The sequence below is a fragment of the Gopherus flavomarginatus genome, chromosome 3 (genome assembly GCF_025201925.1).
Source record: "Gopherus flavomarginatus isolate rGopFla2 chromosome 3, rGopFla2.mat.asm, whole genome shotgun sequence".
In the NCBI taxonomy this organism is placed as follows: domain Eukaryota; kingdom Metazoa; phylum Chordata; order Testudines; family Testudinidae; genus Gopherus; species Gopherus flavomarginatus.
The window spans coordinates 177,661,632-177,676,375 of NC_066619.1; the positions used below are offsets into that span (position 1 = coordinate 177,661,632).

Sequence of the window (14,744 nt, forward strand, 5' to 3'; positions counted from 1 at the left end):
GGAGAGGCAAAGTTCGTTCTATCAGTCAGGGGTAGGTGAACCTTCACGTGTATCAGACATCCAAAAGTGGCTGAGATCAAAAATTGAGCCCCTATCAAGCAGGGTCCAGAAATGTACTTTGATAGAAACCATAATGTACTGTTCGATCCCAGCAACTAAGTGCTACGGATTTGGGCATCACATGTGATGTTAGCCCTACATGTCATTAGGGAGTCATACACCCTCATCTTTCACGTATTTTTCTTAGTTTTATGGTTGTACTACACTGATGGAAGCAGTAGTGGTAGACCAACTGAGCAGCTGTTTTCATCAAGGTTGGACAACAAGTTGGTAAAACTCTACTGGCTGGTCTGTATTAGTGTTCCGGCTTTGCTATTACCAGTGGCAATGCAATGCTGCAAAATTCTAAGAAAAATGTAGTACAGAACTACAACGTTAAGTGAGGAGTTAATGTTTCTGAAAAATGCAACTTTAAATGAAACGATGTTAAGCGAATCCAATTTCCTCCTAAGTATTAATGTAAATGGGGTGGAGGGGGGTAGGTTCCAGGGAATTTTTTTTTGCCGGACAAAAGGCATTCTATACATTTTAAACAAGCAATTTAATACTACACTGAGGGGAGTCGTGTGCATGTGCTGTCTGTTTACAAACATATTGTACATACAGTACAGTGCTTTAGTTGGGAGGTGCCCCTGCCTTACCCTACACAGGCACAGCACACTGGCACTGGAGATGAGGCAGACAAGGAGGCTGAAGGTGGTGTAGGCTAGGAGAAGCACATTGTGCAGCAGCGGCAGCTTCCCCTCCTCTGTTAGCACCGGGGTGGGGGAAGGGGGCGCTCGACCCTCAGCCTGCCCACTCCCCCCTTCTCCAAGCTCCCATCCTTGACCTGTCTCTTCTTCCCCCCCACCTCCTCCCCCTTTACTTCCCACGCTGCAGCCTCACTCCTCCCCCCTCCCTCCGCTCCCTTCTAAACTCAGCAAGCCACGCCAGCAGGAGGCTGGGGAGGGAGAGAGAGAGGGGAGGCACGATGAGTTCTCGCTCCTACCCCCTCCCTCTTGCCTGGGGCAATCAGCTGGCTTGTGATGTTTAGGGGGCAGGAGGGAGGGGGGAGGAGCGAGGACTTGGCATGCAGGCTCCCCCTCCCTGCCTCCCATCAGCCTCCTGCCCAGGGCAGTCAGCTGACTCGCAGTGTTCAGGAGGGACGGGGAGCCTGCTTGCTGAGTCCTTCTTCTTCCCTCCTTCCCCCAGAAAGGCGCAAGCCAGCTGATTGGTGGAGGAAGGGGCGTAGGGAGGCTTCCAGCTGTGGAGAAAGCAGGCAGCCAAACAACATAAGAGTGGAGTATTGCACAGCTTTAGATGAGCATGTTCCCTAATTGATCAGCAATGTAACAACGAAACAACATCAACTGGGACGACTTAAAGTGAGGAGTTACTATATAGGTGTTTTCTTCGGCTAAATTCCTCAAGCACTGTGAGCAACAATTACAATGCTGTTTGTAGTTATTAAATATTTTAAAACAATATTCACAAGGCCACTTATGAAAATGTTAATTTTGAGTAAAATATTCTGAGCCTAGGATATCAATTCAGGGAATTGATTTAAATCATAATTTTTTTAGTCAGCTTTTCCATGTGTACTACAGTTATTTTTAAGAAGTGCATTCTCATTGGTTGATATAACCATTAAAACATGTTGATTTACAAATAAATAGAGCATTTACACTAAATTTGGTGTATCTTTTTGCTACATTGGAGGGTATACTAAAACTATATACATATATTTAAGCAATTGTATAGCTTAAAATTTGCAGATTCTTATTGTACAATTTACTGTTAGAAAATGGTGAATGACCTATTTTACTAGATAAGTAACTTTTTGCTCTTGATTTGTCTCAAGCTGCATTAGGATGGTAATTGGAATTTAAAGAAACACAAAACATACTTTTTTCTCTTTTTTTTAGAAAACATGAAATGTTTTGGATACATACATTTGTATTATCAGAACATGTTTCATATTTACAACTAAATGATTTATTAACAGACTAGAGGGGCTAACTGTAGACAGTGAATTAAACTGATTATTTCAGATCAGCCTGGGCAATTTTTCAAATATGCAGAAGTGAAAATGACTAGAGTTTGTTAGTTAGGCTGTCCTTCAAACATTTAGAACTGGTAGATCTAATCTCCCTCCTCATTTGTATTTGTGGACTATAAGAGAGACAAGTGTTCATGCTTTTTCAATTCCCACTTAGTTTCTGGACTTTGAATGAATTAGCTCAAATGAAGAAAATACTCCTGTGCTTGCAGAAGAGGTTACTATTGTCAAACTCTGGTTCCCAGGATTTAGCTAATGACTTTCTCCAGTTCAGTTGTGACCTTCTTCATACTTTTATTGATGATGGTTTACTGCTTGAATGGTTCACAGTTGGCATGATTGATTGGGTGATTATTAGATGCCCACATCACGGCAGCACCATCTTTAGCAGTTAAGCATCTACCCCGGTTCATTGGATTGAGAATATTGGCAAGAAAATGTTTAGAGTAAGTGCTTTATCCATCTACTTCTTTACTGCCTGAAGTTTAACTTTGTGGTAAGTATTTCTTTCTTCAGTGTTGCTTGAAGTTCTTTGCAGATTTCAGCAGCATCAGCAATGCAGCAGCAATCTTTCCACTGTTTGTCCCAGGGTATGGAAATAGCTTTCAGTAAATTCAGCATAGATTCTACATTTCTTCCTAGTCTGATGTTGACTACTTTAGCTGTGATAGTTCCATCTGTTTTGTCACGATTTTCTTCACAAATTATAAGAATAGGCCAATTCTTAATATAGCCCAGAACATTCAACAACTGGCTTCTATCATACATCTTGGGGGAGAATTGGTTTGGCTCCTCCTGCTCTCTGCAGTGCAGCTAAATTGAAGTGGTTGTCACGGTTTACAGGATTGGTGCTATATGCCCAGCTTTGGAACATCCTCTTGGAGGAACCCCTTCTATGTTCCCAACCCCGAAGGAGTTGGTCTCCCCTTCATGATAGGCTGCGTGGCCTCACCCTCTCCTTAGATTGAATCTCTGGGGCTGCAGCACTCCTGATTCAAACTAGGATCTCTGCTCAGGCAGTCTAATTGAGATAGACTCCTGGTTAGAGACTTGCACACTCTTCAGGGACTATTGGACTTCACCCAGTATTTGCAAAGACACTCAAAAAGCATTTTCAAAATAGTAAGGTTCATTAGTCAATTGGAACATAGCGTTGGAAGTCCTTAGGTTAGCATAGAGAAATAAAGGTTAAAGCATAGACATTCTGGTTAGCTCAGAGCAGTTCACCAGCCAAGCTGTAGAGAACTCAGTTTTTCAGGTTCTGTCTCCCCCTGACCATAGTCAGTTCCCAGGTGAGAACCCACTCTTATTCCCCTGCCTCAATTCTTGGTCCTTTCTTCTTGTGATTGGAGTCTCTCCTCAGCTTCCCTGCTGAGAGGTGGGGAAATCCTCTCCCTCTCTGGCTCTTCGGTTGCTCCATGTCAGTGTCCTGATAATTGGGCTTTCCAATGTCTTTTTCAGTTGATATGGATCAGCATAGGCCAGTCCTTTTTAATGAATCCTTCATTTTGCTCATACAAGCAGCACACACAAACCTGTCTTTTAGTCTGCCCTGAGACACACATAGGATTCATAAAAATAATCTCTCAAAAATTCCCACTTTGTCACACTTATTACCCAAATATTTTGCAATTTCAACATTTCGCTTTATTCCTGGAGTTGTATTTAAGTCTTTGGCTAAAAGATGCATCAGATGAGCACTGCACCCCTATAAGTTTCAGATTCCCTTCAATATTTTCTTCTAAATTTCTTATCTTTGCTACATTTGCAGCATTTTCTGTGACATAGCTACATGCGTCAAGCTTTAATTTTTGTTCAGTTTGTTACAGCTTTTATTGCTACTTTTAAGTATTACTGCGTATGGGTATATCCTGATGTATCAATTGGTTCTCTAAAATAGACAACTCCAACTTCTGTTGACAGAGACACTCTCTCTACTTGATCCTTGTGTACATTGTTCCACCAATCAAGACTCAGTTAACGAATTTCCTATCAATGCTTTTTGCACACTGTTCAATTTCCTCCTCAAATCTTGTATCCAGCAATGTCTGTTCTGCTAGGTGGAATGTAGCCTGGTCATAATGATTTAACCATGTAAATAAAATTTGTCTTCTGGACAAGACAAGAGGGAGAATGTGTTGCATAAACGAACCATGTAATTTGTTCATCTATGAAGTTTTGCTGGAATTGGCTGGTCCTGATTATGAACTCATCCATGGTTTTACTGGATGCTGAAGTTCTTTTTTTGATCCAGGTAATTTACTATCTGGCGTAGATTTAGCTGCAGCACTGCTGGTGGTAGCAGCATATGGCATGAAGTGGTATATGTTGCAGATAGACATTCACAGCCCCTTATGTCTAAGTTGGGCACTGAAACAAAATGGTAAAGAAGTCACTCTTTCAGTGCACTGCTTTGAAAAAATGAGGTTGTAAATGAAATTCCTCTTATTGCAGCTGTTTGTACCACTGTTTAAATTATATAATTTATTCTAAACCCAGTTTTATAGGAAAACTAATTAACAAACTATAAGGATTATCTAAATCTATTTAAACCCATATCTCTAGTCATATTTTTGTTAAAATTTTAATGTTAAAATTCATAAATGTACTTTTAAACCAGAAGTCTTCATCTGCACTGTTTATACTGAGCAATAAAAAAAAATTTAGTAGTCCAGTAGAAACTGTAAAAATGTAATTGATAAATACTCTCACAACAAATGTACCAATTATATTTTGAATACAAACATTTTGAAATTCATAAGTAATCTACCCAAAACACAAATTTGACAATCTAAATTGTCATTTCCTAGCATAGTAAAACATGCTAGGAAGTCCATAAGGATGGTGCAGCAATAAGTTTGCTAGCCAGTTGATTCAGATTTTTCAGACATCTCCACATCCTGGTCAAAGTCATTGCCTTCTGAGGACATTTTTCATGCTTGTCTGATAACCGGGCACTGCCTCTTTGTTGCACTTTTTACATGTGGCACATGTTTTCTTGAATTTCTTGAAAATATTCCCGAATACGGACTCTTTTGTGACTTGTAGCCATGGCAGTTTTTTTCCTGCAGTTTCTGGGTGTTGAAATCAACACTAGAGGCTGCACTCTGAAGAGTGTTATCTCTTCTTCCTAGAGTGTCCTGCTTAGACACCAGTGTTGCTCCTTCCTGGTTGTGAGATAGCTCTACTCTGAGTGCAGTGATGAAATTTCATGTTAGTGTGCCTTTAAATTTTAATCTGAGCAAAGAATGAAAATTTAAGTAAAATAATATAAAGCAAATATTTACAGATTACCTTTAAGATTTCTCATTAAAGCTTGTTGTTATCAATAAGCTTAAATGTCAGCTTCATTTTTTAATCTCTAATCATTACAATATGATGGAAGTGCTTCTTGGCATGTGTGCTGAGACAAAATCATTTTTTCCTCTAATCTTTCATCAGAATCTATTTGAAAGAGATGCCTAGGTGAAGGAGACAAAGGACTCTAATCACATAGAGAAGAGTTCCCAAACTATATCTGACCTTCATATTCTATCACTTCATGACAGTTTTAAAAGAAAGGTGGTATGTGACCCTTTAAAGTTTGGGAACCACTGACATAGCGTGCTCCTAACATGACCAGTCAGCAGTCTTTCGCAGATTACAGCCAAGAGTCCACTTTGATGTACAAGGCTGCAGTTTACCTATAAGCACAACTAAAACCTTTTGTGAGGCTCAAGCAAATGGTCATTCGGTCATGAATGTAACACTGATCACTTATATAAAACTTTTCAAAAAAGATTTTAAATAGCTGCACATAAATGTTTGGTTAGGCCTCCTAACACTTCTCTATGTTGAGACTCAGAGGCTGTCACTTTCCCAAGATCCAGAATTGGATTTCAAGGCTGTTTCTCTTCCGAATTTCTTCTGCCACCTAGGAACTGGTACTGAGTTTCATTCTGTTACCTCAGTGGCAGTCTCATATCTTCTCTGTACTTGTTATCCAATAAGTGTACTCAAATCTCTTCAGTTCTGACTTATTTTTAATGTACAGTACATCATTTTATCTTTAGGTGGGCACTCTGGTTCTTCAAAAATGACAAAAGCAAAACCTGGCAAGCAAACCTTCGTCTGATCTCAAAGTTTGATACTGTTGAAGATTTTTGGGCGTAAGTAAAGCTTTTAATCCACATACTAATCCTGTGGAATATTGGGGAAGTAGTTTGACATTCCTCTCTGTATTAGCAAAAAGGTACTTATTAGCTACTAACTAAATGTTAGTTTCTGGAGTGTAAATTGGAATTTATCTCAACTGTTTGGGGTGGACGTCTTAATCTTCAGAATGAGAAGCTTTTTCAAAAAACCAAACTTGTATATAAACTATTGCTTGATTTTTTTTTAAATTTTTTTTTTGTGGTTTAAATCCATCATATTTTACTGCTTGCGTGGATGGGATGAAATTGTAATTGTATTGATAATAAAGAGATTGTTCTGCGTTGCAGTCTGATATTGCAATGTATGTAGGTCTGAAGGTTCAATATTGGCTTTATTACATGTAGACTAGATTTTTCAGGGTCATAAACAGAAGCCTGAACTCTGCTTTTGGTGAAATAATTTCATGTGCACAATATCCTGTACCTGAAAAGTTTGGCCAGAACTTATTAGTGACTTTTGGTGCCCAACTTGAGGAACCTTAGAGGGGCCTGTTTTTCAGAGGTCAGGTGCTTGCTTGTTTTCTGAAAAACAGGCCCCCTTTAAGGTGCCTCAGGTTAGACACTCAAAAATCACTAGTCACTTCTGAATCTTTTGACCTTGTTATGCACATTTTGAAAACACCTTACCTGTTTATCAAGCAGAGTGATTAGAAATAACTAAGCAGGTTGTATGTACAGTATTCTCAGGGGCTTGGGGTATTGGTGAATTGAAGCTATATTAAAGCTCCTTATTTGTATAACAGATAGATACTGGGCAGAGTACCATACATCTCAATGATACTGGGGAAACCAGACATTTGGAAACCAACTAAAACCTCCCCACTGCGCCAGATTTCACCTCACTTGTGAAATTGTCTTGGCCATCCAAGGATATAGATTCTGTCACATGATTGGTACTATGAGTACCATTGGAATTAAGTGAAACAGGAAATTTCAGAGAATTTCAGAAGAGGGTAGAAGGGAAAATAATTTCTGTATTGAATACTCCCAAAGTCTGTTAGTAGCTGGGCTGCAACAGCAGCACCTGAACCATAGGCATGAGCTCTTTAACGATTTTGGTTCCTGTGGGTTGCTTTTACTGAAATTAAAGGGGCTGTCTTTTAAGTGTCTTGCATGTTGTGATGTAAATTGGGAAAATGGAGGAAGAGAGTATGTGTTTTTGAGGGTGGGATGTGGTTGACAGAGGGAAAACATATTGGTGCTTAACCTTTTTGAAACACCGACTCTCCACCTTCTGAGTAGCAAGGTCACCGAGGATTTTGTTGGCTTCTGCCCTCTGGATGTGAGAACTGGGAAAACTGGAAAGTGGTAACGTGAGGTGGAAAAGGTGTTCTATATGTTGGTGTGGGACACTCATGGGAATAATAAGTGGAAATAATAGTTACTGGGATGCTAGAGGGATTGTGTTATAATGTGATTGTTGGACAGGAGAGTTTTTGTGTGGATAGTGAGGGAAAAATCAGTGTGTGCAAATGGCCTACTCTGGAGTTTGTTCAGGCAATCAGTTTTGGCAGTTGCATCATAGGATGGTTGTCAAGTTGAGTGAACATGCTTGGAACCTGGAAATCTTGGATGAGGTGTGTGGGTCAGTTGTGTGAGCTTTGGCTTCTCCACACTGTTGTGATGGCCAGGGAAAGACAACGATCTCACTGGTCTTGCCATTTCTGGGGAAGCAGTTTTTGGCAGATATAAACCTTGTCCTGACTCATGCTGTTAATGTGTGGTTGTATGCTAATAAAGTTGATCATGGATGGGTTTGGGCATGCATGTTACCAAGACGTAATGCATTCTGCTGGTTGTATGAACTAGCAGAATATTTACTAACCCAGATGACTCCAGTCAGGAGTTGGCTACAGCGTCAGTTGCAGCACGGGTGGGCAAACTTTTTGGCCTGAGGGCCTCATCAGGTTTTGTAAATTATATGGAGGGGCCAGTTAGGGAGGGGGTCGTGGCCCGGCCCCAACCTCCTATCTGCCCCCCCCAGGACTCCTACCCCATCTAACCCCCCATCTTCCCTGATTGCCCCTCTGGGATCCCTACTCCATCCACACACCGCTGCCCCATTCAACCCCTAAACTCATTCCTGATGGCCCACCCAGGACCCCTGCCCCATCCAACATCCCCTTCTGCGTGTCCACGGAACTGCTGCCTCTCGCTGCCCCATCCAACCTCGCCTCCTTCCTGACTGCCCCCTGGGACTCCTGCCCCCATTCAACCCCCTGTTCCCCCCCAACCCCTATTCACACCCCTACCCCTTTACCACCACCCCAAACTCCCCTGCCCTCTGTCCAAACCCCATCCTCATCGCTCTTTCTAAGCAAGCACCTTTTATTAAGGTAAAAGCATTACAGAGAAAACATGTTCAAAACAATAAAAATTCTTCAGGTGCTTGCTCATGTCAGTTCCATTTTAGGGGTGTGTGCTTGCCACATGCACCAGTGCTGGAAGTTTTTCCCTCCGTGATATCCATTGGGGACCAGCTGTGCTGCCCTTTTGAGTGGCGCACACATGCACCAGTATACAGGGCACCTCTGGCTCCTCTCCCTCAGTTCCTTCTTACCACCAGTGACAGTGCTGGAATGTTTCCTTGCCTCTGCAAGCTTACCTATCTCAACTCTGCCCAGTTGTGAATCTCTTGTGTATATAGTCCTTAAAGTTTATATAGTTTTAGTTCCCTTAGTGCATAAGATAGTAATAGCTAGTCCCCTACGGGATTTAGCCTAGGAATGGGGCCCTGATCCCTGAGCTTCAAGCCTTGTTACTGCTGCAAAAAGCCCCTATGCCAGTCAGTGATCCCCATCAAAGCTGTCTGAAGGGCTTGGGGGAAACCCATGTGAGTGACAAGTGTCACATTTTTAAGAGTTTCAAGCCGCAAACCAAAAAGGAGCGAGACATTTGACTTAGAGCGCTCCTTATGGAGTCAACCCTTGGAGCCAGCCACATCGGACTCCGCTCCAAGCATTGCAACCTCTCGGTATGCTGCGGACTCAGGGATTATGGTCGCGGGAGGAGCTCGTGCTACCTATAAACATCAGGGAGCTTAGAGCCATCCATCTGGCTTGCGCAGTGTTCCTTCCCCGCCTGTCCAGCTGGGTGGTGCAGGTGTTGACTGACAAAATGGCCTCCATGTTTTATGTCAATTTGCAAGGGGGAGCTCATTTGTCAGCTCTGTCCCAGGATGCCCTTCGTCTGTGGGACTTCTGCATCCAGCATGTAATTCACCTGGAAGCCTTGCATCTCCTTGGTGTCTGGAACAAGCTAGTGGATCACCTTAGCAGGTCCTTCTTTCTCCACAAGTGGTCCCTCCACTTGGAGGTGGGCAAGATGCTCTTTCAGAAGTGAGGAGCTCCCCAAATGAACCTGTTCACCACCAGACAGAACAGAAAGTGTCATCTGTTCTGCTCTGTGCAAGGCCTTGGCAAAGGCTCGCTTTCTGTTGCTTTTCTCCTGTCTTGGTCAGGAGACCTAATGTATCAGGATTTGATTTAAATTACTAGTCAGGAAGACTCGATTTTAATCATGGATTTGTACATAAAAGTGCATTCTTATTGGTTGTTATGACCTTAATACATATTCTTCTCAACTCCGAGATAGATACAGGTTTCATTTTTAGAAGGTACACACTATACATCTTTAAAGTGATTTATTTTGAAAACTTTTCAGATTAGTTTACAGCTATATCAGAAAATGAATGATTGGTTATTTCATTTACCAAAGGTAATTGAAACAGACAGTTCACCTCCCAATGACTTCATAAATATCTCCAATTCACAGGTTAATCATTAATATGTGAAGGATTTTCTTGCCATGCTGTATTGGGAGAACATCACCCAGACAGACATTTAAATTGTTTTATTTAACTAAAACAACGTTATGTATTCTGGATTTTTTTCTTCAACAGCAAACATAATATTTTAACAAAACAAGCATATGAATTTTTGAATTTAAACATTCAAGTTTTTTAAAATCGGGTTTTTTTGGTTAACATTGTTTCTAATTAAAATAGTTAAATGAAACATGGTCTGTAACATGGTCTTCGGTATACACGTTCACAACGCATTATGGTATCACTCAGCAGGCCAGAGATGACGCTGGTTTTGGCAGAGCTGTGTTGCAATCAACATGTCCATGAACTCCCCGCCTCCGGAGGTATTGCTTGGGAATCACCTACAATGGAATGGACATGAGCAATCACTTGAAGAAAAAATGGTTACTAACCATTCATAACTGTTCTTCGAGATATATTGCTCATGTCCATTCCATGACCCACCTTCCTTCCCCTCTGTTGGAGTTCTGGCAAGAAGGAACTGAGGGAGAGGAGTGCCAGTGGTGCCCCTTATACCAGCACATATGCGCACCACTCCAGATGGCGCCAGAGTTAGTCCCCTATGTATACCACAGATTGAAAACTTGGGGCACCGGTGCATGTTGCGAGTGTACCCACCTATTACAGAATGGACATGAGCAACACCGCTCGAAGAACAACAGTTACAAGAGGTTACTAGCCAATTTTTCATACATGCATGCTAAAAGCTGACTAGAGGTCACCCATCTGTCTTATGGGGCCCTAGTAAGCCAAAGTCTTTCAAACCCTTCTGCAAGGATTGGGGTCCCCATTGGACAGAAGATTCTGTCCATTTCCTGGATCAGAAGAAGGACCTTGTGTCCATTAAGTTCATCCTTCTATACCAAAAGCCCTTTCTTTGTCTCCTAGTCTCTGGAAAACCCAGCTTGAATCAGTATATGCCCAGCCACTCCAGGGTATGGTACTTGTCTAGAGTGATTTGCCTGAAACAACACCCCCCCCCCCACTCTTTTTAGTTCCTATAGGAGCTGTGGTAACGCTCCACCATGGAGTAAATCAGTCATATATAAACTATTTATGATCCCCAAAGATATTGCACGTGATTGCAATATTTGTTACAACAGCATCCTTTCCTCCCCACACTCCTCCAATTTTGTGCATTAAGCCCCTCGCCACCCTATTTTCAAAATTTGTGTTTTCCTGTGCATTGCTTGGTGGTGAGCACTTCATTTTGGCTCAGTATACACTTCACTTCTGAGTCTTGCACACTTGTCTCTTTTTCATCCTTATTTGGTTGTCAAATATTCTGCCTACATGTCTCCACCCTTGGAGTAATGTAATAGATGTTCACGAGGTAGAATATGACTCTTAAAACACATCTTCTGGATAGAACAGCCACAGAATCCTAAGCCTTTATCTTTATACTGCAATATACAAAACAAATGAATTTTATTCAGTGGGTGTCTTGAACGTTAATGTGATAAACTTGTATGAAATATTAACTCAGGTTTGCTTAAGTCAAGACTTGGGTTTAGGTGGTGAAAATGGCAATATTTTTTAAAAATGATAGTTGGTAGCATGGATCCCAGTGAGAGGATGTAAACCAGTTTCTGTCCTGTTTCATAGAACTCAGTACTTTTAAAAGAGCTAAATAAGTAACATCTCTACTAAAAACTGGTTTGACATCAGAATATAAATTGATATGCATTTTTATATTGGGTTTCTGTACAGCTGAAGTTGGGGTAGCTTCAGAAAGAAATTTTAATAACTTGATTTTAATGTACTGTTCAGTTTGATTTAAGCATGTTTTGTCAGTCAAACTCTGAGCTGTATGGATTCAGCTTTCTTAAGCCTTTCAAGAACAATATTGTACCTTCAGAAGCTGCTGAACTTTTTAAATGTATTTCTTATAATTATGTGTTTTTCTTTGTTTTCAAATAGTTTATACAACCATATCCAACTCTCTAGTAATTTAATGCCTGGCTGTGACTACTCACTTTTTAAGGTATGCCCAGTAAGCTTTTTAAAATTATTAATGTAAATCATAATCTTATATAACTGTTCTCTTGAATAAGTAAAGACACCATGATCAAAATTTTTAAAGTGACTAGTGATATTGGGAGCCCAGCTGGTGGAGATGTGTTAAAGGGGCCTGACTTTCAGAAAGTGCCGAGCACCTGCTCTCTGAAAATCAGGTTCTTTTAAAATGACTGAAGTTGGACACTCAGAATCACTAGTTGCTTTGAAAATTCAGTCCCATGACCCTACTGATGCATTGGTTTTCATCACACTGTATCTTATTTGTGCCTGCATTGTAAGAATTTTACAAGATATGAGCCCAAGTACTTGATATGATCAAGTTTCAAAGTTTTTAATAGTGCAAAAGATCTTCCATTCATTACTTTATATAAATGTGATTTTTGGGGCTGCAACAAAGGGGGTCACATGGCTGTTTAACTAGTACTTTATACATAATAAATCTTTCCCATATTATTTTAAGTGAACGTAGTGTTTATGAAAGTTAACAAACAAAGCAAGTTTTATAGAGGTTTTCATGCTTGCTGGCAACAGGCACATCACTGGCAACAGCTTTATAAGCTTTCCCTGGTGATCCTGCCAGTGGCCTTCTATCTTGATCTAGAGGAATTGCTTCTCAGGGCAGTGAAGTAGTTTGATCTCTCTGTGGCTACCAATAAGAGTGCCAAATGTGGGAAAGTGACCTGACATCATTAACTGCCTTTCCATTTTCAGCTTTCATCCAAAGTTCTGTGAATCACAGATATTGAATTGTAGCTTTTCTCTGAAAACTTACTATTAAAAATATTGTTTTATATATCAAACACTGCAACGTTAACAGCCCTATGGGAGTGGGAGCTGGGTTCTTTTCTGACTAGTGCAGTAAGTGTTAAATAAGTTCCAATTGCAAAGCCTTCTGTGCTGGCAATGCATGAATCAGAAAACACTGTTTGCCTTTTAAATGATAGGTTGACTTTTTTGCAAGGATAGCAGTTTTAAAAAAAATTATTTGTAAACCCTGCATATTTTGCTCTGGAATTCATTGAGGCTGTAAACAGTGAGTGCCATGATGACACTTTGACTAAGTCACTCTTTGACAGGAAGCAGCTTTCCCACTTCGCACCTGAGTAAACTGAAGCACAAAGATTCAGTAACCTGGCCAAAATCACACAATCTTGGTGGTCAAATTGAAGAATAAAACTCAGGAGTCCTTGGTAGAAAGAAAAGGGTATGGTAGTAAGTCTCAGATCTTGGGGTCATTTGACTCAGGCTTGGGCTGTGGGGCTAAAAATAGTTGTATGGATGTTCCTCTTTGGGCTGGGGGCTGGCCACAGTAGCCTGTTTCCTTGGCAAGTTTCAGGGTCTGGACTCTAGCCCAAACCCAAATATATACACTGCTATTTTTAGCTCTGCAGCCTGCAGCGCCCCACTCCCACCCCTGCAAGCCGTGGTCAGTTGACCCGGTTTTGAAACTCAGTGCCACAGGTTTTAGTTTGCAGTGTAGGCATACCCCCTTGTTTTTAATTACTGGTTATGTTGCCCAGTTTCATACAGGGCTAAACTGGTTATGTTGCCCAGTTTCAAACAGGACTAAACAAATGTCTCACCTGGGCTGTATTTGAACCAGTTTACATGGAGCATTCTGTAGCAGACTTCAGGTTACTTATTCATGACTTTACTATACAAATAAGAATTCAGACATCTAGGAAATGTTAAATTTTTAGTTCCTAAATTTCTCCATTACTATTTAGCATGAAACTGGTGTTGCTCTTAGTATTCAGTGTTCCTACCCTAGAATAAGGTACTCTGTGGGGAAAAATCATTACTATTCTTAAACTGTAAAGTCTGTTCTTTTGTTACGATTTAAATGTTACTTCCCCTTTTATGTTGTATAATAAAATACAAATGAGATATTTTGCCATTTACTGTCTTACTCTACATTTTGTAGGATGGGATTGAACCTATGTGGGAAGATGAGAAAAATAAGCGAGGAGGACGATGGCTAATTACACTAACTAAACAGCAGAGAAGAAATGATCTTGATCGCTTCTGGCTAGAGACAGTAAGCTTTATGACATTGCAACTTGGTGAGAGGCCAGCGCCCAGTATAATTTAGCGCAATCTAAAGGCTAAATTATGCTGATTGCCTATGGCTCAAGGAATGATATGGCTGCTTGGCATAAAATGGAGCAGAGGGGAGCCCTGGCTATACACCAGCAGCAAAACAGGGGTTTGCATAAAAATTGTTATACCAGCTCTTCTGCTGGACTGTCCTACACTAGGATCTGGTGACCAGTTTTGGCTTTAAAGGGGGTAATCACTTATTTTTTGTCAAGGTCCAGATTTCTTGATCAAAGTCCAGACTCCAGAGAAAATAATACAAAAATAACAATGATAATAAGTAAATAAAAAGTTCACAGTCCATTCAAAAGCCTCTGGTGGTCTGGATTTGGCCCACAGTCTGCCTATTGACTACCTCTGCTTTAGGGTGTGATATGGCTGCTGGCATAAGGCGGCCTCACTGCACCCCAGAATCTGTTGCTGTCACTTCTTATTTCTGCCTAGAAGGACACAGAGATCCAAGTGGTTTTGGTGCATATACTCCATTTTGCATGCCGCTTTGAGTGAAACT

General features: G+C 40.9%; 1 protein-coding gene across 1 annotated transcript in view; it reads left to right on the top strand.

The window, feature by feature from the left end:
• The window catches only part of EIF4E (eukaryotic translation initiation factor 4E), a 39,333-nt gene that overhangs the window by 13,918 nt on the left and 10,671 nt on the right, over nt 1–14,744 (top strand). The window contains exons 3-5 of the mRNA XM_050944483.1: nt 6,151–6,246; nt 12,038–12,101; nt 14,061–14,174. Of these exons, the coding sequence (XP_050800440.1) occupies nt 6,151–6,246; nt 12,038–12,101; nt 14,061–14,174 (274 nt within the window). The remainder of the gene's footprint in view (nt 1–6,150; nt 6,247–12,037; nt 12,102–14,060; nt 14,175–14,744) is intronic.